The sequence below is a fragment of the Bombina bombina genome, chromosome 11 (genome assembly GCF_027579735.1).
Source record: "Bombina bombina isolate aBomBom1 chromosome 11, aBomBom1.pri, whole genome shotgun sequence".
Classification (NCBI taxonomy): domain Eukaryota; kingdom Metazoa; phylum Chordata; class Amphibia; order Anura; family Bombinatoridae; genus Bombina; species Bombina bombina.
In genome coordinates, this window is record NC_069509.1 from 73,783,483 (window position 1) to 73,810,601 (window position 27,119).

Here is a 27,119-nt window from a genome sequence, read left to right on the forward strand (position 1 = left end):
TGGCACCCCAAACAGCTCCCCATCCTGACAGACTCGCAACCGCAGTCACAATCACCCAGGATGGTCTTGAGACGGACGTCCTTCAGGATAAATGATCTGGACAAAACCACCAAGAGAGCGATTCTCTCGATCAGTTGGCCAGAGAAATCTGTTGAGACAGATCCAAATGATCGCCATTCCACTACTTCAGCATGCACAGTTGCAACAGTCTGAGGTGAAACCAAACAAAATTATGTCCATGCTGGACACCATGAGACCAAACACATCCATACACCGAGCTACAGATGGCCTTAAGGAGATCTGGAGGGCAAGACATATTGAAGCTAGCTTGCAACGTCTCTGGTCTGTTAGAATATTCTCATATCTATGGAGACTATTATAGTACCCGTGATACAAGAGAACTCTCTCTAGATTATCTTCCATCCATGGGATCGAAGAAGACAGAGGAGAGATTCCGAATGGTCCACTCTTCAAAAAAAATTATTAGAGCCGTAGCTAGACCAAACAGAATTCAATAAACTGGAAGTGCTGGTCCAGGAATGCAAACCCTAGGAACTGGAAGAGGTCCTTGAGGATTGGTACGTGAAGGGAGCATCCTTCAGATCTATCCTGGTCATGAACTGCCCTTCTCGAACGAGGGGAAAAATGGACCTTATTGTCTCCGTCTTGAACGAGGGGACTTTTTAAAACTTGCTTAAGCACTGTAGGTCCAGAATCGGACGGAAAGTTCCCTCCTTCTTAGGGACCACGAAAAGGTTTGAATAGTATCCCAAACTTCTCACTGCGATAGGCACCAGGACAATAACTCCTAAGAGGACAAATCCCATACACACCTCCTTTCTAGTCAGGAAGACAGGAGGAATCTGCTCCTGGGTGGCTGAGACTTGAAACCTATCTTGTAACCCTGAGCTATGACCTCCAGGACCCATGGATCCTGCACATCCCTGAACCAAGCGACTGAAAGAGCGACATACTGCCCCCTACACGATCCAGAAAGAGGACCGGGAACCGCCTGTTCATGCCGACTTAGACTCAGCGGGCTTCTTGCTCTGCTTGGATTTATTCCAGGACTGAGCCTGCTTCCAAGAGCTCTTGGTTTGCTCTGGCTTAGTGGAGGACTGCTGACAATGGCTTTATCAGAATGAAAAGAACGAAAACCGTCCCTTTAGACTAGTTCATATACTCTTGCGGTAGGAGGGCACCCATGCCCCCTGTGACAGTGGAGATAATTGAGTCCAGGCCTGGACCAAACAAAATTATTCCCTTAAAGGGGGGGGGGGGGAAGAAGTCTTCAGCCAGAGCCCGTGGGCCTGAACAGAAAAAGCTGAAACCATAGCATTTAAGTGAATAATCCGTCAAAGATAAAAGAATTAGCAACCATCAAGGCTGTAAATCTTTCCTGAGTAACGTTGAGGGGACTCCACCCCGATCAAATCCTATAAGGAGTCACACCAGCAACCGCAGCAACAGCCGCCGCCGGTTGAAACAAATATCCCGTATGTTGAACATTTTTCTTAACAGAGTTTCCATCTTTTATCCATGGGCTCTTCAAATGAAGAACTATCCTCAAGAGGGATAGTAGTACGTTTAGCAAGGGTGAAGATAACGCCATCCCATTTAGGGACGGAACCTCACAACTCTATAGAGAGTCCAGGACCGGGAACAATTTGTTAAAGGAAGAAGAGGGGAAAAAGGAATCCTATCCTGTCCCATTCATTCTTAATAATGTTCGCCATCTAACAGGAGCAGGGAAGGATAAGGTACCACCCTGTCCTCAAACTCTATCCAATTTAGGAATTAAAGGTTCATCAGGCAATTTGGCCTCTGGAACCTCTGAATTCGCCAAAAACTTCCTTTGGAAGAAGCGCAGATTCCAAAAACTAAAGTCTGGTTCCTCCGCAGCCAGAGGTTTAGAGGCAGCAGACTCCGACCCAGAATTATATACTCTGAAGTCTCAAAAAGAACTTCATCCTCGGATAACCCTATCAGTTAAATCCAATAAATTATCTGATGTACTCTGGAAAGGAGTGCAATATGTAACCTTTCGCTTGCGCTTAGCATGGTGAGGTTAAGCATTAAAGGCCGCAGACACCGCAGTCTGAACTGTGCAGTAACGTCTGGTGAAAAAAGGCTGCCTCCAGATGGAGGATCAGCAATGCTACGGGAAAACTGCATGTGTATAGAGATAAGCATGTAGGGTACGCACCTCACTGGACGACAGCTCCTCAGAGGTGGACGGCTCTGTGGTATCAAACATGTTTGATATTATCACATTATCAAGGCATATGGAACATAATTGAGAGGGCGGAACTAAGGCCTCCTCACCAAATAAAGAGGAATTGCTCTTTAGGAATAGAGGTAGATCCCTCTAAGGTAACAGAATCCTCCATCGCTAGTGCAATAACCGGAGAACTAGAGAAATAAAACATCTTCTTTCATTCAAAAAAACTGCACCTTTATACCCAAATGGCTGGGGCACTCACCACCTCCTATGACCCAGACAGTACAAAGATTTATCCCGGTCAGGAAAGAGGGAAAGAATCACATGGTGCACAATGCAGGACCGTCCCTGCTATGAGAAAAAGCGCGCAAAGCTTGTAAGCTGCATGGCTCTCAAGTGAAAGTGAAACCTGTATATTCCATAACAGCCTATAAGCCTATAACATCTCTCACATAAAATCAAATAAACATAAGATTATTCCCCCCTGTTCAATAATCCCCCTCAGGAGATATTAACCCTTGATTCTATACAGATAAAAGGAGTCACACTGTGACCTTGTCTTCTAGCGTTATCATAGATGTATAAAATATGAAACGATCTTACCAGAATCTATGCTGTGGAACAGGAACACGGCCCTTCAAGTTTGACAGATGGTAGCATCGCTTCTGACATAGACTTGAGATTATTTACTGCACATAAACTAAGTGTGCATGTTTATGTATATTTTCTTTTTTATATATGTTATTTTTTATACCACATCAGAAAGTAATCATCTTGAAATTTCAAGACATTACTCTTGTCTTACTATAGAATATGTCAGCCAAGTCTAAACATTTTTAAAACAAATTACCATCTTGTTTGCTGCAAATGTTTTTCTAATAGCCAAATGCCAATCTTTCTGGAGTAGACAAGGCTAGATATGGTCATTATGTCAGTATACACTGAAGCCTATTAGGAAAATATATGTAGCAGGGCAAGCCTTAAGAAGTATGCATTGTTCATTTCCAGCTATGAGTATTAGAAAAATCCACAATTTCCACTACTAAATTACATGAGAAATGGTCAAAATAAATAAGGAAAGTTTATTGCAAAGATCTTTTACGTATAGCTAAGAATGTTATATTAAAATCAGCAAAGGGGCTATTACATAGTCGCTTGACGGCAGCTAGATGAACACATCTGGCAAGCCAATGACAAGACACATGTGTGTGCAGCTACCAATCAGCAGCTAGCTCCCAGTAGTGCACTGCTCCTGAGCCTACCTAGATATTCTTTTCAACAAAAGATAACAAGATAATTAAGTAAGTTTGATACTCTTTGATTCCATGCTCTAACTGAATTGGGAAAGTTTGTTTTGGACTTTCATGCCCCTTTAGTGTCTAATCTTACTTTAAAGTAACATAAAAGTATGTTAGACAACAAAACAAAATCCCTCTTTTCTCTATGTGTTCAACTCCTTGTAATTTGCATGTCTCTACTATTCCTGAGCATGACACAGATTGGTGTAAAGGTCAGTATGTTGTTCCTGACTGGCTCACCAGCATGACTTTAACTTTGTATTTAACCCCCTTTGAACAATTTAACATAAAGCAACAAAAGGGTTTTAAATAAAGTACAATTTTATTTTTACACATTCATGTCCCTTTAAAGGGAGAGTAAATACCTTGTAATTACAAGACATTTCTGTTGTGTTGCTATAGAATAACATATCAGCCAAGTCTTAACGTTTTTAAAACAATTAACATCCATTTTACTACAATTACTTATCAATAGTTAAACTCCGCCCATCATTTGCCTTATTTGTAGGAGCCACTCTGGGCTTTAGTCCATACACAATAAGGCTAGTCACTGTCATAAAGCTAGTATAAAATGCATCGTTTTGCAGTTTTTGCCTGCTAAAGCCAATTAGGGACAGATATGTAGCAGAGTTAACCTTGAGAGGTCAGCAGGTGCTTTTCAAGTTCTTTCATAGCTAAATTATATGAAAAGGGGGCAAAATAAATAATTTATATTGCAAAGTTGTTTCATTACACAGAACTAACACTTTGAGGCCAATTTAACAAATGTCTGTCAGACCTGATCCGACAGTGTGGATCAGGTCCGACAGACATCGCTGAATGCGGAGAGCAATACACTCTCCATATTCAGCATTGCACCAGCAGCTCACAAGAGCTGCTGGTGCAACGCCGCCCCCTGCAGACTCGCGGCCAATGGGCCGCCAGCAGGGGGTGTCAATCAACCCGATCGTACTCGGAATTGTGGCGATTCCTGTCCGCCTCATCAGAGCAGGTGGACAGGGTTATGGATCAGCGGTCTTTATCGCTCTCGGAGCTTGATAGATAGGCCCCTTTGTATCAAGGCTACAGTTCACGTGACAATATTGTCCATATAATGTAGAATAGAGGCACAATAATGCTCAGTATTCCTGTTTCATTCTGTGTTTCCATCAGGTGGTATGCTGGCAGGATCTCTAGACAAGTAGCAGAAGAAATATTGCTAAAGCGGAAGCAACTGGGAGCCTTCTTAATCCGGGACAGTGAGAGCTCACCTGGGGAATTCTCTATCTCAGTAAAGTAAGACTTAGGCACCTATACCTTATTTGCACATGATGTTGAATGTATGAGAAGCAAAACATACGTCAACTTTTATTCAGTTGTACAATATTTCTAGAAATTAACTTAAAGGGCCATGATACTCAAATGTTGAAACACTTGAAAGTGATGCAGCATAGCTGTAAAAAGCTGACTAGAAAATATCACCTGAACATCTCTATGTAAAAAAGGAAGATATTTTACCTCAAAAATTCCTCAGTAGCCACATCACATTGTAAAGGACTTCTAAGCAGCAAATCAGTATGTCTGTCCTGGGACAGCTAAGGGAGTGAGCTTACGTGCACACTAATCTTATTTCCCTATTCAGTGTAAGGAAGTTTACAATTAAATCTCATGAGTGTTAAGTGAAATCTCATGAGATCACAGTAAAAGAGTTCATGACCTCAGCACTGTTGATGCTGATTGGCTGCTGTTCATTTCTTCATTTTTTTTTACCTGCAGCTGGGCAGCAGCTGAGTATAACTTTTTACACAGCACTTACTCTGCTGAGCTGAGGTAAAATATCTTCCTTTTTTACATAGAGATGCTCAGGTGATATTTTCCTGTCAGCAAAAAAAAATATGCTTGTGAAGATTTTTTTTTATTTGATATTTCTTTTGCCCTGTCAAAAATGGGCTAGATTACAAGTGAAGTGCAAAAAAAAAATTGTACTATTGTGTGCTAGCATCTCTCAAGTTAAAAGTAATATTTTATTGCTCAAGCAATAGTCTAGGGCAGTGTTTTTCAACCAGTGTGCCGTGGCACACTAGTGTGCCGTGAAAGATCCTCAGGTGTGCCGCGGCAGACTGACAACAGTGCGGGGGTGACCCTCTTTCAAAGTTTGAAATATTGGGAGGTGTGTGACAGGCTTATCAGGCATCATTTACAACCATATCATGTATAGTTTGTAGGAAGCATGGCATGATAGCACAGTGTGTGTGTGTGTGTGTATATATATATATATATATATATATATATATATATATATATACATACTGTATTAGGCTACAATGTGTGTTTTTGTAAAATTTTGGGATGGTGGTGTGCCGCAGGATTTTTTTTAATGTAAAAAAGTGTGCCACGGCAAAAAAAAGGTTGAAAATCACTGGTCTAGGGTGTGCTAACACCTGGACACCGGATAGTCCGAGTACGCTAAATCCCTCATATAATAGAGTTCTATAAAATGTGTTAAACTGTAGGTACAATAAGCTAATGGCGTGATAAGCCATTGGTGCACAAGTAGTGGAGCTCTTCAATTACTATGGTTTTTTTTCTTGAAATATACGTTAAAGGGATATTATACACTAGATTTTTCTTTGCATAAATGTTTTGTAGATGATCCATTTATATAGCCTATACAGCTTTTTTTTTTTTGTAAAATGTATAGTTTTGCTTATTTTTAAATAATATTCCGCTGATTTCAGACTCCAAACCAAGCCCCAAAGTTTTAGGAGAATAGCGACGTATACCTACTCCAGCTTGCTCCTGTTTGTGTAAAGAGTCTTTTCATATGCAGAGGAAGGGGGAGGGGAAACTATCTGCTTTTTTTGCTATACAACTACTTTCAGTGGGTGTTTCAGCTAAACTTTTCAACAGTGCTAAACTGGAAGCTTATCAGTAAGTTTTTAAACAGTTTTATACTGGATTTTTAGATCAGTATCTGTGCATATTCTTCTTTATAGTAGTGTCTATTACATGCAGTTAAATGAATTGGTGTATAATGTCCATTTAACACACTTCATACATACATAATACATACACATACATACATATGTATACAGACACACACATATATATATATATATATATATATATATATATATTTAATAGACTAAACGGGTACGTTGTTTAAAATGACATGCTCTATTTGAATCGTGTTTAATTTTTACTTTACTGTGCCTTTAATACCATTGATGCTGCAAAGTTCTACATAATTTTAGTTCTTTTTTAGAAAATGGATTTATAAGTTTTTTTTGGTGGGGGGAGTACTTTTGGACCTGTAAATATGTTGGAGTATTTGGTACCTATATTACCCATATGATTATAGCGCTGCAGAATCTGTTGGTGCTCTACAAATAACTGATAAAGATATTATGATTATTAGTAACTGAGTAAGGAGGATTAAAGGAACCATGAAATTAAAAAAACAAACAAAAACATTTCAGTTTATTTCTGTTACCAGATTTAGTTAATTCTTGGTATACTTTGTTGAAAATATGGTCCTGATTCTCAAAAACTTCACAGGGGTAGAACTCAGATAATTCTCTAAGAAAAAACCAGAACCTGTAAGATCAAGAGAAATTAGAGCTGCCTCTCAGGTTAAATTAAATTTTCATGATTCAGATACAGCATGTAATTTTAAACAACTTTCCAATTTACTTCCATTAAAAAAAATGTGCACAGTCTTTTATATTTAAAATTTTTGAGTCACCAGATCCTACTGAGCATGTGCAGGAAGTCACAGACTATATGTATATGCATTTGTGATTGGCTGATTGCTATCACATGGTACAAAGGGAGTGGAAATATACATAACTTTGAAATTTGTTATAAAAAAATCTACTACTCATTTGAAGTTCAGACTAAGTGCTATTGCATTGTCTTGTTATCTTGCATTTGTTGATTATGCAAATCTAATGTGTTGACTGACTGGTCCTGGGATAGACAATCAAACAGGGGAAGAGGTTAACAGGACACCATTCAGCACTGATATAAACTCTCATTACAAATTATTCTTAAATGTTTTTGCTACAGATAACCTTCTATTTGCTTAGAGTTTAGTACACACTACTTTTTCTGTCAGTTAGATAAGTGTATTGTGAATTTTGAACAAACTTCACTAACATACAACTGATGAAATAAACCATTGAGACATGCAGATGTAAATTGCTTAGACAATATAATAAGAGCTTTGAGAGGACTTCAGACGCACTCACCTGTCAAGCCCACTATCTGAAACTATCTAATATAGATGACTTTAAAAAGCAAGCATTGGTATTACAGGATAAATTCAGGGAACGTAGATACGATATGGTGAAGCTAAGATGCTTGCTGAGCAGAAGAAAATAGTAAGTTTATTAGATATAAGGGTGAAATAAAAAAAATAGAATACAAAACAAATTTATAAAAGAAACCACTTTCATTACAAATTATAGTTCTGATCATAAATTGATTAAAAAAGATTTTGTCTAAGCATTGGCACCTAGTCAAAAAGGATCCAATAATTGGAGACCTAATCAGTGATTTTGCGAAAGTAGTCTTTAAAAGAGCAAAAAGTTTAAAAAACATATTGGCCCCAAGTGAGTTTAAATCAAAGAGAAAAGGAAGCTATGAGATTGACCTGCATTGAGGTTAGTTGGAAGGATTATTTCCATGCTATAGTTGTAAGGCATGCAAATTTAGTAAACAAAAACAGTTAAATCTCTAATTATGAATTTAATATAACAGAAGTGATTAGATGCACAGATGCTAACATTATTTATTTAATACAATGCCCATGTAACAGACAATATTTGGGTCAAACATGTCATGCCTTACGAGATAGGATTAGAAAGCATCTCTCAAATATAGAATGGGATATGAGGATCATTTACTATTGAAACATTTTAAAGAATGTTGTCATAGTCAGAAAACAGATGGGCTAAAATATTGGGGCTTAAAGAAAACAAGACAATCTAGAAAGGGTAATATGGAAAAGTGTTTATTATTTGCAAAAGCTGAGTTATTTTTTATTTTAACACACTAACACTTAGACTTAGAGCTGCGGAATCTGTTGGTGCTCTACAAATAACTGATTATAATAATAATCCATACAGAACTAGACTTGAATCCATTTTCCTAATAAATTAGAGAATATCTAATTTTATCATGTTAAAGTCCGGTATCATTTTAAATATATTACTGTTTTTAGGATATAAATTTTACCTGTGGTAGATATGTTCAGATTTTTTAATCTTATAACCTAGGAACCATATAATAATATATGATACATTTATTTTTTTTACTCTAATTTTATATTTTTTTGTATTATGCATTGATGTATTTTTATGACTTATAATTAATTTATGAGTTATTATAGAGATATAATCAACTAGGATTTGTAAGAGCTATGTTTGTGATGATTTTTAATATAATTGTTTGACATGAAATTGGATACTACATTCTATATACAATGGCTTTTATGAAAATTGCGGTTTAAAGGAAAAAACTTTCAAATAATGGATATACCCTTAATATTCAACAACACTTAGTTTGGACACATGGTCAGTTACCATGATAAAGACATTCTAATGCTGAAATGTGTAACAGTATTGAAAAATTGCAACAACTTTAAAAGGACAGTCTACACCAGAATTGTAATTGTTTTAAAAGATAGATAATCCCTTTATTACCCATACCCAGTTCTGCATAACCAACACAGTTATATTAATATACTTTTTACCTCTGTGATTACCTTGTATTTAAGTATCTTCTGACAGCCCCCCTGATCACATGACTTTTTATTTATTATCTATTGACTTGCATTTTAGCCAATTAGTGCATCTATATGACCCACATGAACTAGCAGTCTCCTGTTGTGAAAACCAAATAAAAAAGCATGTGGTTAGCGGCTTTCTGTAGTGGCTTAGAAACAGGCAGAAATTTAAAGGTTTAAATGGGTGCAAAGCTGGGGAATGGGTAGTAAAGACGTTGTCTTTCTTTTTAAACAATAACAAGTTTGGTGTTGACTGTCCCTTTAAAATAATTAAATTATGCCGGTTTCCCGACTGACCAAAAAAAAGTGAAGTGACTAAACCCCCATGAAGATAGCAATCGTGGTTAGAAAACGCGGGAATGCTTGCAGATGAGGAAGATCTTTCCCAACCGGTGAACACAGAGACTAACCCCCTTGCAAATGAGCAGTATTAGTGCCAACGGAGGCCGAGTAAGGTTCAGATAATCGTGCATATTGAAAGTTGTTGCATATAAAACTTTGACACATAAGAACACGTTTGAAATGCAGCTTTTTTAAACTGATACACTGGAACCAACCCCCGCCACACACACACACACACACACACACACACCTTAGCTCTTCTTTTGAGTGCCGCCATTTTAAAGCTTACGAAAGGATTGTGTAGACCGTGTTTGGGAGAATTACGGTGTAGTTCGAGTGAACATAAAAGGGATTGTGTCATATATAGTTGAGATATGGACAGTTCTTTATGTCAATTAAGTGAAATCAAATCAAAAACTGGGTTTGTCTTCCTTTCTTAAAGGGACATTATACACTCATTTTTTCTTTGCATAAATGTTTTGTAGATGATCTATTTATATAGCCCATAAAGTTTTTTTTCAAATAAATGTATAGTTTTGCTTATTTTTAAATAACATTGCTCTGATTTTCAGACTCCTAACCAAGCCCCAAAGTTTTGTTTGGATACCGTCAGCTACCTACTCCAGCTTGCTCCTGTTTGTGTAAAGGGTCTTTTCATATGCAAAAGAAGGGGGAGGGGGGGAGTGTCTTATTTGCCACTTGCAGTGGGCTTTCTATCTACCTTTTCAACAGAGCCAAACTGAGAGCTTCTAAGTAAGTTTTTAAACAGTTTTATACTGGATTTTTATATCAGTATCTGTGCATCTTATTCTTTATAGTAGTGTCTATTACATGTAGTTATATGAAATGAGTGTATACTGTCCCTTTAAGGAGGGACCCTGAAACGTGTCATGGATTGTAGCTTGGCTAGGCAAGCAGTACTGTGTTTGTTTTATATTATTGTTTTTATTGATTGTTTATTGTTCTCAATACTGTTACCACAGTTTGTATTGTCATTGATTGTTTACACTAAAATAATATGTATGATTTGAGAAATTATTTTATTTTATTTAAAAGTTTGTTTTATTGGCCTTACCAGCACTGTCTATATTGCACAGTATTGACTTTAAACCTTTGTAAGACAGCTGCAGTAGGACATACTCAATTATTTTACTTTTTCCACTGTAAATCACTGTGAAATGTTAATGTTGGGCACTCTCCTTTTTTAAAGGGACACTGTACCCAATTTTTTTTCTTTTGTAATTCAGAAAGAGCATGCAATTTTAAGCAACTTTCTAATTTACTCCTTTTATCAATTTTTCTTCGTTCTCTTGCTATCATTATTTGAAAAAGAAGGCATCTAAGCTTTTTTTTCGGTTTCAGTACTCTGGACAGCACTTTTTTATTGGTGGATGAATTTATCCACCAATCAGCAAGGACAACCCAGGTTGTTCACCAAAAATGGGCTGGCATCTAAACTTACATTCTTGCATTTCAAATAAAGATACCAAGAGAATGAAGAAAATGTGATAATAGGAGTAAATTAGAAAGTTGCTTAAAATTTCATGCTCTATCTAAATCACAAAAGAAATCTTTTGGGTACAGTGTCCCTTTAACACCGATGGAGATTCTGTGGTTCTGTATTGTGGGTTTCATCAAACTGGAACATCCTGTCTCTATGGGGCTGAGCCTTATATGTACCAATGCAGCTGCAGATACCTCTCTGACCTTGTCTTCTACTGTAGACACAGCAGGGCCAGCAGTGAGGTCCATAAGTAATCTCTTGAATCTTTGAGGGTTGATTATTCACTTCTTTCTTTTTCTTGTAATCCACAACTGTTCTACATGGTAAGATAGGACTGCCAGCACCAGCTGTCCTTAAGTTTGATATGTGGGAACACTGTCTATATCCTTTCCTTGGGAAGCTGCCTCCACAGTTGTAACTCCAGGGGTTTGCAGATTTCCACCACCTGTCACAAACACAAATCTCAGCTTGGCATCTCTGTCTCTCAGCTGATTAGCAGTTCTGTAGACCATGTTCCCCACTGTTACCACCATAAATTGAATTCTCGCAGATGCAGTTGTTCCATTGGTATGGTGAAGGGGCTTCCCACTTGTTAAGTTTATTACTCTCCTCTAGTCAGTTTTTGTCAGGGTTTAGTGATTCTTTTCCACTCCACTCCAATCTTTTGCAACATTGCAGTATGTTCCACCCATGTTATTGCCTCCACTTGCAATGACCAAAATTGGTGGATGTAGTAGTATCTGTCTGTTTACACATTGCTATTTAATACTTCAAAGTGAAAGTAAGCATTTAACCTCCTCTGTTCTTTTCGCTGCCATTACTATGAAGGACTATAAAAGTTGGGTGTACTGCCTAATATGACTTCTAGAAGAAGAGCTTTGATGGTAATACTCCAGTTAAACAAAGCCCTACAATGGATTTATGGGTGGTCCAAATGGGATATCCCCATGAAGAAGGTTAAACTTGGGCTAAGATATCGTGGGTTACAGTTAAGATTTAAATTGTACCAGCAGATGTTCCCTAAGCTTCTTCTCTGCACCACTGCTCAGTTTCTCACCTACTCAACACCCATATTTATTAACAGGCTTCATACCTTAGACTTGATATAGTCTTAAATTAAGCAGGTCTATAGATCAAGGTTATGAGACCTGAAATTCCGGACTTTGTTAGCTGAGTTAGTATAAGCCGGTCTAAACAGTGCATGCTCACGTTGTTGTGAACAGATGCTATGGATAGATAGTGTAATTTCTTACATTCCATTCTATTTCAGAACTTCAGGTAACTGTTATTTTATCCACTAGAGGTCAGTGAAGTAGTACTGCATGGACAATAGAGACTTATTACCAAAATGCTAAAGGGATTGGCTGAGACTGTCACACCAATACCATTACATTGACATTTTCATTTAGTGATTTACTGCCTTTAGAAAGGCAGGCATTGGCATGCTTCACATTTTTTTCATAGCCTGCATATATAACAAAGCAATGCATAAATATTATGATTTATTTTCAAAGTATCGTACTTTATATATCATAGAAAGATTCCCCTTAAATGTTTGCCTTGGTGTAGGTAGGCAAGCTACCCAAATAAGCCACTAAAATGCAGCTAAGTATAATATCTCACTTATTATCAAATTTTTATGATTTTTTTTCCAATTGTTTAACTAAGTGGTGACTCACTGCGCAGTAGATTATTATTTTTTTTTGACAAATGACAAAATGTACTTCAATTGGCTTCCCCCCCTGTATCATGTGACAGCCATCAGCCAATCATAAAGTCATATACGTATACACTATGAACTCTGTAGTAGCTGGGGCCTTAAAAAGTGTGTATATAAAAAGTTTGTGCGCAATGATAAAAGAAGAAAATTAGAAGGTATTTTAAAACTGCAAGCTCTATCTAATTCATGAAAGTTTAATTTTGACTTCAGTGTCCCTTTAAAGGTACATGAAACCCAATGTTTTTCTTTCAGGATTCAGATAGAGCATGTGATTTTAAACAACTTTACAATTTACTTCTATTATTTAATTTGCTTCCTTCTCTTGTTATTCTTTGCTGAAAGGTTTATCTAGGTAAGCTCAGGAGCAGGAAATAATCTAGGTTCTAGCTGCTGATTGGTGGCTGCATATATATATACCGATTGTTATTGGCTCACCCATGTGTTCAGTTAGAAACTAGTAGTGCATTGCTGCTCCTTCAACAAATGAAACCAAGAGAATTAAGCAAATTTGATAATAGGGGGCCAATTTATCATACTGTATATGCATGTTAATGCATCTGTTTCTGCACGAGCCTTCAGGCTTGGCGGAAACAGGAGTTAAGAAGCAGCGTTCATAAGACCGCTGCTCCTTAACTCGTCCGCCTCATCTGAGGCGGTGGACAGCAATCAGCCTGTTATAGTAAGCGCTTTGGATGACCCAGTTTGACAAATCTGCTTTGTTGCACTGGGCTATGTTGCCTGAACCTGGTATTTGCAGACTTTGGCCTATGGTTGAGGGCTTCTTATTGCTGGTCTGGTGATAATATCTTACTTGGAAGTTGAGAAGATGAGACCTTCCAAGATACCATCCCCCATTTCAAGCAGACATTGAAACAAAACTTGTAATTAAACATTTTGGCTTCACTTTGCAGTCCCAGTCAAGGCTTGTGACTTATGTTATTGTTTTTGTAACATTTTAACTTTAACATTTGGAGTGGGTTGACCCAACAAAATTGACATTACCAAGGACATAAGCCACAGATATATAAATAAAGCTACGGCGTCAGCAATACTCATAATTATCTATAACGGCACTTTGTGTAGAGCTGGATTCACTCATTGCCTATCCACTATCATTGACTCCAGAAATCATTAAGAGTAGTGGAATGTAAAGTTAAAAATACAAGGAATACAAGATTCACTGTTTTAATGTTGATTGGCTGCTGTGGCCCAGTTTTGCTCATTCCCTATTTTAACACTATTTGAATTCTACACAGCGGCTTTACCAGGGCTGGACTGGGAATGAAAAACAGCCCTGGAAAAATATAAAGACCAGCCCTATTTTCCATTGAGTTGGTAGAATGCACACATCCTATTTTTCTCAAAGGGGATTACTGGGACACTCCTTCCACAATATTTATATCAGAATTAAATTATATTACTTTGTATTAAATAAAAATGTCAGAGTGATGTTATATAGCAACCTACAACCCAATTGCATCCATTAATTACCTCTTTAAATTGTAGCTTTTCAGTCCCAGCTGCTGCAGCCCACCGGGAAATCTCCTGGTATCCTGGTAGGCCAATCCGCCATGTTAGGATGGTAGTCATTTTAGGGTTTTTCTTTACCTGTGACTCAAGTCATCTCAGGTTCTTAGATGGGAATCACACTTACAGCATACGTGTTGTTACTAGGCCAAATATAATACATGTGCTGTTATGGAACACAATGCTATAGCCTCTAGCTTGTTTTTTTATTGTTATTAATTCTTTGAAAATGTATGTTTAAACTCTTTTTCTTGTTTATGTAATGTTTTGAAAACCATGCACACCATGGGATTTCATGCTCTTTGCCCAGTTTAATTGTAAGAAGCATAAATCACTTAATTTGACAAAACCTATTGTCAAGGATCATCTTTCTTAGAAACTGATTGAAAACTCTCAGGTTATGGATGAACAATGAAAAGGTACAAAACAAAACTGCTTGGGACCGGAAGATCTTTGGATTTCATAATTTTTGTACATTTGCTTCTGTAAAATGGGACAGTTTGGAGAGGGAATGGGAGCAATTATAGACAACAATATCATGTCATTTAGGTGATATTTACATGTCATTATACAGTTTATACATGTAAGCTAAAGGTAGTTTTAATAATGTTTTAAGCGTTTGTATACATAGTAATATCAGAAGGATAAAGTACTGTAGCTAGAAAGGAAATAGTTGTTTAAAATAAATATGGGCTAGCATTTGTGTTTTAGAACACAAAAACTAAAATGAAGACACAGGCAGAGAAGATTGGGACTTGCTTGTTCCTGGTGGAGAAAAATAATAATTTGTATTCATTTTTTTATTTTTTAAATTGATTAAAAAGTCTGAATTTCAGAATAATTATGGATTTTTGAATTAGGGGGTTTGTACCTGTAGTAATGTAGCATCAATGGAACCTGACTCAGTATTAGGAGATATTAATCATAGAGCAGATTTGACTCATATTGGTAAAATAACTGACTTTATTTATAGCCAACATGAGAAGCATTATGCATTTCGTACAAAAGAATGTAATCCAACAGCTGCAAGAGCAGCATCGGGTGCCCCAGTATTGAGCGAGCCTGAAACGCTAGTTAAGTAGCAATGGTCCTAACCTCTCTGCCACCTAAAGTGCAGAAGAGTTAAATCATCCTGATCCGATCAGGATGATTGATAGCCCCTGCTCTCGATTGGCTGCTCACAAGTGGGGGCGGCATTGCACAAGATGTGAGGCTGGGCGGACGAGGATCATAATAGCAAACCTCATCCACCAGGCAGTTGATAAATAGAGCCCATGGCTGAGTTTCAAACAGATATAATGTCCATTGGAGATTAAACATGAGGATCTAGCTTTTGATCATGTTAACTTACTAGCATTCTCACAACATTTAGCAGACCAAATAAAATTGTAAATCAGCGTAATCAGGAAGAAAGAACAAGACGAAACAATATCTGAATAAGAGGAATCCTATAGACTGTTTCCAACATGGATTTGTACCCTGTTTATTAATATTTTATGGATGATTTTTCAGATGAAGATAAGTTTAAAAAGCATACTGAGAGATGTTATAATTTGCCTAAATTATAGAGCATGCAATTTTTAAGCAACTTTTTAAATTTACTGCTGATATCAATTTTTCTTCGTTCTCTTTGTTTCTTTATTTGAAAAAGCAGGAATGTATGCTTACGAGCTGGCCCATATTTGATTCAGCATCTGGGTACTGCTTGCTAATTGGTAGCTAATGTAGTCACCAATCAGCAAGCACTATCCAGGGTTCTGAACCAAAAATGGGCTGGCTCAAAAGCTTACATTCCTGCTTTTTCAAATAAAGATACCAAGAGAACGAAGAAAAATTGATAATCGTAGGAAATTAGAAAGTTGCTAAAAGGGACACTGAAGGAAAAAAAAAGATTTACAAATACAAATAACCTACGAAAATAAAGACCTTTACAATTCCCTATCCGTTTCAAATACTTACCATTTTGCAGCATTGTGTCCCCGAATTTTTAACACTTTCCAAACCCACTTAGTTGGTAGCTTTTTCGTTTGTCTAATCAGGGCTGACAGCACAGGTTGGAACATGGCCACAGTTTTCAGAGATGTGCATGCGCAAGCTAGTGCAACGTCATTGAATACGTCACCGGCTTGAAGTCTGTTCTGGATGTAGTAGACCCCTTTCAAATGCGCATGCGTGATAGAAATTACTGTGGGTAATGTCGGCATCAGTGCCGCAATCTGCTAATTCTATTCATAAACTCGCCATACGATTGGAAATTGATTTATACCATGTACGGCCCATATTTGAGGGCTGGATGAAGTGATGTCATGCCTAAAATATAAAATTATATTTTATTACGATTATCAGCATCGTTGGAGTATAAAAGAAGGTAAATTAGATTGGATTTATGTATGGGATATAAAATCTGTGGTCCGTTTGGAAGTAAAAAAACAAAAGTTAGTAATCCTTTAAAATTGCATGCTCTATCTGAATCATGAAAGAAAAAAAAATTGGGTTCAGTATCCCTTTAAAGGTTTTTCAATAGCTATCATAGTATTTTCTGAAACAATATATCTGAAACCTGACTGTGAATGATCACTTATATATCACTTCATATAGTATGATAATGTTCTATATAGGGGCTACAGCCTTCTATTAGTCCGATAAGGGGTCATGAAAAGGTAAAGTGTTATCCTACAGCTAATGTTCTGATTATTAAAATGTTGATCATTTGTTATTTTTAACATATGTTCAGAAACATTCACTTATCCCTACTAAGTAAATGGACATTTTACCATGAAGTTGTTTAACTTTCATTGAAGTGCATGTACCTCTGCAGTTATCTTCAACCAAAATCACTTAAAGGTACAGTAGATTTAAAACATACTTTTTAAACAAATTTCACTAATGTTGTATCAAAGACCTTACTCTGAGTATAAGAGATTGTTAATGGAAAAACATATGACATCATGTTGAAAGACCGCAGTCGCTGGTCCTTATCGACTAAGATGTGAGCTTTGGAGAAAATCCCACTAAGCTTTATTCTTGTTGCCATTACAAACCAAGAGAAGGAGTTTTAAAGTCTTTTTTTATATACAAAAGTATATATATTACATTCAATGGGTTAAATAGGGAACTCTCATTAAAGGAACACTAAATTCAAACTTAAAGGGACAGTAAAGTCATAATTAAACATTCATGATTCAGACAGAGCTTACAATTTTAAACAACTTTCCAGTTTACTTCTATTATTTAATTTGCTTCCTTCTGTTGTTATCCTTTGCTGAAAGGTTTATCTAGGCATGTTCAGAAGGAGAAAAGAACCTAGGTTCTAACTGCTGATTGGTGGCTGCATATATTTACTGATTGTCATTGGCTTACCCATGTGTTCAGTTAGAATTAATTTTTTTCTCTATGTGAAGAACATAGGAATGTAAAATATGCACATTGCACTTTGCACTTAAGGTCTAACTCAGTGTTTGGTTAGTTCACATGAAGAATTGCTAACCTCAATGTGTGTTATTGTATATTAAATGTAAAATATAAAAAATATTAATAATTATTATTAAAAAGTATTATACATACTGTAAAAAAAAATCTAAATTATCTACAGGCGTACGTCTGGGGTTTTGCTGTTTCTCTCGTTCAGAGAGGGATTGCCTGGTATTTTGGGGCTGTACTGTACTGTGAAGTCAGGATCAGACTGATATGCTTCAGGAAAGTTCTTCTCTGTGAAAGGCACATGTTGAGCAAAAAGAGGCTGCTTCTTGGGTGGTAACTAGCCATAGAACAAACTATTATGCTATTGTTCGTTCCAAATTTATACTGTATATATATTTATATATATATATATATATATATATATATATATATATATATATATATATATATATATATATATATATATATATATACACACACACACAAATACACATATTTAGATATGTATATGTATTTGTATATAACATATAGCCCTTTGCAGTAAACACCTTGTCATATACCATAAACCTTTTAACCCTTATAACTTTATTTTTTTTAATATTTTTATATGAATAATTAGTTTGAATGAAATGTATAAAATGCTTTATGCAACTTTTTTTAAAGCACTACTCTTTATGTGAGGGTTTCAGTCCCACTAACCTGACTAGTGTTAAAATGTGATTGAACTCACACAATCGCGTTTACATTCAACTTGTAATAGCGCGCCACTTGTCATCCAACCCTAAGTGTTTTGCATATTTTGTCACAACCTCGCCAACTTTTAAATTGCAAGAAAAAAGGGAGATCTGTAGGACAGTAATGTTTAGATAATTACACTGGCATTTGAGAGACAATTTCATATATATGACCATAGATCACCATGTTCAGCTCATTTTACGATAAATAAAAAAATTACGCTTCGTTTTTGGTACTTATTATAAGTACAAATTTCTATGTATTTTTTGCACATCCTGTGTACTTAAATTACGATTTACACTGTGCATATTTAATACAATATATTCCTGTGTAATTAAAATACAAATGTTATGTTTTTCATAAAATACGATTTTTGGTGAACAATTTTGTCACAATTTTTGATGCACCTTAACAGTACAATTTTTTTCATGCGTATTATTGTGTGAATGGTTCCATTTTTCTTTTTTTGTATGATTTTTAATTTACGATTTCCATTGTGCAACTTTTGTAATATATGCATCTACTTCCCATACAAAAATGCAGTATATGCCCCTTAGCGACACACCCTTTATTTCACGGTAAATAATGGCTTTAGATAATTCCACTACTAATAGCGACCACTCAAAGAATTTTTACCAGCCCAAAGACCTTTAGCTAATCCGACCCCTGGTTTCGATTTTCTCATTTTTACATCTCTTGATCTGTTTAAATGTGTTCTACACAGAAAAGGGCCTACTGGGGTTACCATTGTTACTAGGTAACTGCTCTGGTTGTGGGGATTGTTTCTGGGTAGGGCTGAATGTAGGCGCATGCAGCAGAAAGCTGGAGCGGCAGGCATGTGAGGATTTGAGCATCTGTGCAGATGCATACACTGCTCTCTTCAGTCTTGAGGCTGTATGACACATCTCACACTGTATCCATGCAGCCTTGGGCAGACAGCATCCAGTCTGCTGGTCCCCTTAGCCCTGCTCTTTCTGCTGTGGCCCTAAGATTAACTAACTGAAGTTTGTTAGGAGAACAGTGCTTTGTAGAAAGGTGTCAGTGGGAAGAATAAGTGAGTGCACACACGCCCCTCCCCATGCAGCATTGTCTAGTGCAGGGCGAGAGGGAACTTGTTTCTAGCAAAGAAGTGACATGTGCTGCTGTGGCTGATGTATAGTGTCATGCTGATACTTCACACATTAATGTAAGGTTTATTTTTATAGTTTTTGTTTTCTCTCTGTCTCAGATTTTACAGCTTCCCATAGCAGTTCTGCTGTTTCAGTCAGTAAACTTATATTTGTCTGCACCTCCATGCTTCCTCCTCAGTCTTTAACTTGCTTTGCTCCTGTTGGCTGCCCTAAATCTCTTTAACCAGCTAACCTCACACCAGAATTACATTCAAAAGAATATTAAATGAATCCACAGTGGAGGAATTTATATATTTATTTACTTATTAAAACTGCTTAGGTCCAGTTTCACATATTGCAATTTATATCATTTTTTAAAAATGATTAGCCCAGCAGCGGATGATCCACTGCTGGGCTAAAATTTTTGAAAACAATTATAAAATAAATTGATTTAGTTGTTTTTTGGGATGTTGGGGTGGAGAGCGAAATTGCATGGGGTGGGGGCCAAGAAATTTTTTGCCCAGGGTCCAGTCAATATTAAAGACGGCCCTGGTGAGGAACCATTTTTCAAAACAAAACATTTTTTGCCTGTTTACATGTATAGTGTGTAATCTATACTGATATTTTAAATTAAAACAATGTATCATCTTTTCCATTACAGTTTTCTTTAATGAAAAATTGATATTCCTGTACTGAACAAACCGACAGGGTGTGGACCTGTACAGCATTGTGACAGCTGATATATTTTGTATGGGGACAGACCTGCACTGTATGTGACATTTATTTTTCTGAAACCTAATACATCAATTTTAAACATTACAAAACATCCTTTAAACAAAGAAAAAAAATATATATTACAAAAGGTGCGATAACAAACATTTGATAATTGTTATTTAGTCTCGATTATAACGTGAGATCATAAATTAAAGGTTTAACCCTTTGGCTGCCAAAGAGGGCTGTATTATATAACATGGCAGCTAACAGGTTTAACCAGACATGAATATGGGAACATTAAATTTAGCAAAGGTTTCTTATATCTATCTAATCTGTCTAATCTACACTGTGTGACTGGTTTCATTCCTCTATCTTCGACCAGTCTTTCTCTGTTCCAGGGCACACTAACATGCCATATTTTAATGATTACCTTGCGCAAGGGAAGGTTAATTACTATGGTTACTAATAAGACGATAATTTTACCTTGTTTTTAGTTCAGATATTCTGACAATCTGGCCTGTTAGTGTGTCCTGAAGACTGGCAATGAGAAACACTTTCTTAGAAGAGAACTGTGAACTGAATTAAATGTAAGTTTGTCAGAAACAGCTAAAAAAGCGACAGATAGATCTATATCATTGTTTACATTTAGCTATAAACAAAGCTGCCTGGAGCCTTACTAGGTTTGTACCTTAGGGGGCTTTCTCACGCTTTAAAATTTCCCATGCATAGGACAACATTGAGTTAATAATATCAGGTGACATTACACTGCAGAAAAAAACAAGTGACAAAAGTTCAATCCTCAACTGATATACACCTCGTTTAATTTCATAAAGGGGCCGATTTAACAAATGTCCACCTGGCATTGCGTCCTTGTAATATCAGGTGACATTACACTGCAGAAAAAAACAAGTGACAAAAGTTCAATCCTCAACTGATATACACCTCGTTTAATTTCATAAAGGGGCCGATTTAACAAATGTCCACCTGGCATTGCGTCCTTGTATTTATCATTGCACACTATGGGGTCAATTGATCAAGCTTCGTACGGAGCTTGATGCCCCTAAAGACCTCTGCTCCATAACCTGTCTGCCTGCTCTGAGGCGGCGGACAGAAATCAACCCGATTCAATACGATCAAGTTGATTGATACCCCCTGCTAGCGGCCGATTGGCCGCAAATCTGCAGGGGGCGGTATTGCACCAGGAGCTCATAAGAACTGGTGCAATATCGCATATGCTGTCTGCATTTATCGATGTGCAGGGGAAATGATACACTACATTGTATAATGTCCGCTCGCACTATAATAAATTGACCCCTATGACTAGTATGTAATGCCGCCCCATGCTTGTGCGCAGCCAATCGTGCAAGAGCAAGGGCTGTCAATCGGAAAAGTCTGGGGTAATTGAGATACGCCACATAACAGGAGCTAGTTCACTCATGCGAGCCTGCAGCTGGATCATTTGATAAACCTGGCCCAAAATGTGTGTGCAAAACAGCAAAACATGAGGGAATTCTACTTTTCAGCCTTCAGCATGTTTACTGATGTTTGAGCAGTCATGACCTATTCCCACTACTATTAAAGGGAAATTAAACTCTATAGGAACAAGTACAGTAGCATGGTTACTATTCATCTTGCTGTTTTTTTCCCCTGTACTTGCAACTCTCTTTAAAGCTGCTGTCTTATTTTAGCTCTTTATAGATGCTGGTTGGTGAAGCTCTGCACCTTCATTCTGGGTGCCGCTTTCTTGGAACTCACGTATTCTTGCACCCTGGGACAGATCAGTAATCTGTGTGTGATGACTTCAGGCTGAAGCTTAACATGTTTGCAATTTTTCTACTTAGTTTAAAAGTAAATATATATATATATGTATATGTATAAAGCAATGCATCCCCTCAAAAATGTAACATTCCTACTCTGTATCGTACTTCCTAACCTGAAGCTAATGATGCAACTGTGAAAGAGCTGCCAATGTTACTGTTCTGAGAATGAGCACTGCCTTTGTCACAGACGGCAATAATTCCTTATTTCCAAGATGGCGGCGCTAACTACGAAGATGAAAATGTTTACTGTTTAAAAAGATAGACAATGCCTTGACTACCCATTCCCCAGCTTTGCACAACCAACATTGTTATATTAATATATTTGATAACCTTTAACTTCTAAATGTCTGCTATTTCTAAGCCTCTGCAGGCCGCCTTTATCTCAAAGCATTTTTATAGCTTTCACAGCCAGACAGTGCTAGTTCATGTGTGTCATATAGATAATATTGTGCTCACTCCTGTGTAGTAATTCATGAGTCAGCCCTAATTAGCTAAAATGCAAGTCTGTAAATAGCACTGATATAAGGAGGCTGTCTGCAGAGACTTAGATACAAGGTAATCACTGAGGTAAAAAGTATATTAATATAACCATGTTGGTTGTGCAAAACTGGGGTATGGATAATAAAGGGATTATCTATCTTTTTAAACAATAAACATTTTGAAGTAGACTGTCCCTTTAAAGGGACAGTCTACACCAGAATTTGTATTGTTTTAAAAGATAGATAATCCCTTTATTACCCATATCCCAGTTTTGCATAACCAACACAGTTATAATAATATACTTTTAACCTCTGTGTTTATCTTGTATCTAAGCCTCTGCAAACTGCCCCTTTTTTCAGTTATTTTGATAGACTTGCAGTCTAGCCAATCAGTGCCTGCTCACAGATAACTTCTCGTGCACGAGCACAGTGTTATCTATATGAAATACGTGAACTAACACCCTCTAGTGGTGAAAAACTGTTAAAATGCAATCTGAAAGAGGTGGGGTTCAAGGTCTAAGAAATTAGCATATGAACCTCCTAGGTTAAGCTTTCAACTATGAATACCAAGAGAACAAAACAAAATTGGTGATAAAAGTAAATTGGAAAATTGTTTAAAATTACATGCTCTATCTAAATCATGAAAGTTTATTTTGGCCTAGACTGTCCCTTTAAGAGAAGGGCTCTGAAGAGTTACAATTCTACTATAGCTGGGCCCAGCAGTCTAATCTCCCTTTAATTTGTAGAGACTAGTGAGTGTATGCTTTTTCTATCATCACTACCAGTAATGGAAAACATCCAGAATACCTTGCATGAAAGATGTCAGGGTTTTTTCCCTTCTTTGTTTGCCATGTGCTGCTGGCAGCCATTTTACTAACCTCTCTTGCTGACTCTGGTGCATACTGTGTGATGCTGCTCATTTCCTGCACTTCCTTTTATGGCCAGACTGGTGTACATCATCCGTGTGAGACAGGATTCAGTCTCAGAATTGTGATGTCATCACTTATTATTTAAAGGGCCTTTGTTCAGTATACTTTGCCCTTGCATTGTCTCAGACCTGTTTGTGAGAGCTCCTGTGTATTACCTGGCTGTGTGACATCCCTCCTGGTTCCTGATCCCTGGCTTGTTCCTGACTCTGCTGTTCTCCTTGTTCCTGATTCCGGCTCGTCTGACTACTTGCTTTGGCTCATGACTCGGCTCATCTGACTACCAGCTCTGGTTTTGATTCCTGGCTTGTTATTTGACTTGTGGACTTTTTATTATTTTTTACTATTAATAAAGGTGTGATTATTTTTCACTTCTCGTCTCAGTCTGATTCCTGGCACCCTGGCATTACGCAAGGGCCATGAATCCTGATGGTGCTAATAATCCACCTTTACCTACCATAATTTCCAGGATGGATGAACAGGATCACCGCTTGGATCAATTTGCACTAGCCCTGCAAACCCTGTTGACTCGCACTGCACATTTGGACCAAAGTATCCCGCAAGTTATGGCTGCTCCTGTTTCCGCTGCTGCACCTAGTCCTACCAGGAGCATGTCCGGTTCTGCACCTCTACCTCAGCGATATGGAGGCGATCCTAATCAGTGCAGAGGGTTTTTGAACCAGGTGGGGATTTACTTTGAGATGCTACCTCAGGCGTTTCCCTCTGACAGAGCTAAGGTGAGATTTCTCATCTCGTTACTCTCTGACACAGCTCTTGCCTGGGCTAATCCCTTGTTGGAGACTAATAAACCTGTGATTTCAAATTACCCTGAATTTGTGGCCTCCCTTTGAAGGGTATTTGATGTTCCGGCTCGCTCCTCCTCTGCTGCTAAACGACTCATGTCCATTCAGCAAGGTACAAGATCTGTTGCTCAGTATGCCATTGAGTTCTGTACGCTTGCCGCAGAGGTAGGTTGGAACAGTGAAGCCTTTGTTGCCACCTTCTTTCATGGGCTCTCTGATGCAATTAAAGACGAAGTTGCTGCCAGAGTTTTACCAGAGGATCTCGAGGCATTGGTGTCTTTTTTTTATCCTAATTGACATCAGACTAAGAGAGAGGCCTACTTTCAAGGAGCGCTTGCGGAAGCCTGCTTTTCCGTTGTCTCCTACGTGTTCGTTCCCACCCATGCCTCCCTCTCCTCCAATGCCTCCTGGTCCCGAGTCACCAGGTACTGCTGAGCCGATGCAGTTGGGATTCACGTGTCTCTCCATGGCGGAGAGTGCCTTTAGGAGGAGGGAGGGGCTCTGCCTCTATTGTGGGTTACAGGGCAACCTTTTGAAGTCTTGTCCTACACGGCCGGGAAACGTTCACACCTAAGGTCCTGTTGGGGGCAGACCTTGGGTGGTTTATCCTCGTCCCCAGAACCGCTAAAGGAGAAACCTTTGGTCATGGTTGTCCTTTCCTGGGTGGACTCCTCCATAGTCACCCAGGCTCTTGTTGACTCCGGTGCTGCAGGCTATTTTATTGACAGTGCTTTTGTATCAAAGCACTCCATTCCTGTTTTGCCTTGGTCTGTTCCCCTTGCTATTGAGGCCATTGATGGCAGACCCCTTCAGCCCGCACTCATTACTCACGAAACTGCTCCATTATCCATGGCTGTTGGGGCTCTCCATTTTGAAACCCTCCAGTTCCAGGTGATAAACTCTCCGCATTTTCCGGTTGTTCTGGGTTATCCCTGGCTCCAAAAGCACAATCCCAGTCTCGACTGGCACAGGTCCTAAATTTTGTCGTGGTCTCCGCAATGTATTTCCACTTGTTTTCGGGAAACCAGTTAAAGTCTTGTGCACTTCTTCGGTATCTCAATTGCCAGAGGATTACAGAGAGTTCCTAGACGTTTTTGACAAGGTGCATGCCGGTATGTTGCCTCCTCACCGGTCTTACGATTGTGCCATAGACCTGCAACCCGGAGCCATTCCTCCTCGGGCCGGGTTTACCCTCTGTCTGTTTCAGTATTGTGCTATGGAGGAGTATGTTGCCGATGCTCTGTCGCGGGGGATCATCCACAAATCCTGCTCTCCTGCAGGGGCTGGCTTCTTCTTTGTAAAGAAAATGGGTGGCGAGTTAAGACCATGCATCGATTATAGGGGTCTTAATCGTCTTACCATTAAGAATGCTTACCCTATTCCACTCATTACGGAACTCTTTGACCGCCTCAAGCGAGCTATGGTCTTTACTAAACTTGATTTGAGAGGAGTGTACAATCTCGTTAGGATCAAGGAGGGCCACAAATGGAAAACAGCATTTAACACCAGGAGCGGTCATTATGAGTATCTTGTAATGCCCTTTGGCCTATGTAATGCTCCTGCTGTTTTCCAGGAATTTATTAATGATGTCCTACGAGATATGTTGCAACAGTGTGTTGTGGTGTACTTAGATGATATCCTCATACACTCACCCACACTTGAGGCTCATCGTTCTGATGTTACACGGGTTCTTCAGAGACTACGTGAGAACTGCCTGTTTTGTAAACTCGAGAAATGTGAGTTCCATCAGACTCAAGTAACCTTCCTAGGTTATGTTATCTCCATTGCAGGGTTCTCCATGGATCCTGACAAGTTACCTGCAGTTCTGCAGTGGCCTCGCCCAGTTGGTCTTCGGTCTATTCAACGTTTTTTAGGGTTCGCCAATTACTATAGAAAGTTTATTAAAAACTTTTCTTCCTTGGTCAAACCTATCACAGACATGACCCGTAAAGAGAATGATCCACTCCATTGGTCACCTACTGCCATTAAGGCCTTTGATAGTCTTAAGACTGCCTTTGCTGCCACTCCAGTTCTGGCTCATCCTAACCCTGTCCTGCCTTTCGTTCTTGAGGTTGATGCGTCTGAGACTAGAGTAGGTGCCCTCTTGTCTCAATGTCCTACGCCTGACGGGTCCTTGCATCCGTGTGGTTTCTTCACTAAGAAATTGTCTCCAGCGGAGTGCAATTATGAAATTGGCGACAGGGAATTACTGGCCATAATTTTGGCACTCAAGGAATGGAGGCATCTTTTCGAGGGTACTAGCGTGCCAGTGCTCATTCTTACTGACCAGAAGAATTTAACTTATCTATCTGAAGCAAAACGTTTGTCGCCCCAACAGGCCAGATGGGCGCTATTTTTGTCTTGGTTTAATTATGTGGTCTCCTACCTGTCTGGTAGTAAGAATGTTAGGGCTGATGCCCTCTCTCGACAATTTTCACCTCTGTCCAAGGAGGAGTCTGTACCCACTCCAGTTATACCTCCTGACCATATTTTGGCTACCATACGTACTAATTTGACTTCTCCCTTGGGGGAGGAGATCCTGGCTGCACAAACCAATGCACCTCCTGAGAAACCTAGTGGTAAGTGTTTTGTTCCTGAGAATCTTTGAACTAAACTTTTGCACACTTACCACTATCCTAAAGCCGCAGGTCACCCAGGCAAGAACCAAATGATTTGGTCTGTCACTCGACAATTCTGGTGGCCAGGTCTTCGTTCTGATTTTGCTGCGTATGTT

At 38.3% G+C, this 27,119-nt stretch overlaps 1 protein-coding gene across 1 annotated transcript in view; it reads left to right on the plus strand.

The window, feature by feature from the left end:
* Positions 1-27,119, plus strand: part of GRAP (GRB2 related adaptor protein) — a 185,407-nt gene that overhangs the window by 34,461 nt on the left and 123,827 nt on the right. The window contains exon 4 of the mRNA XM_053694995.1: positions 4,672-4,794. Within this exon, the coding sequence (XP_053550970.1) occupies positions 4,672-4,794 (123 nt within the window). The remainder of the gene's footprint in view (positions 1-4,671; positions 4,795-27,119) is intronic.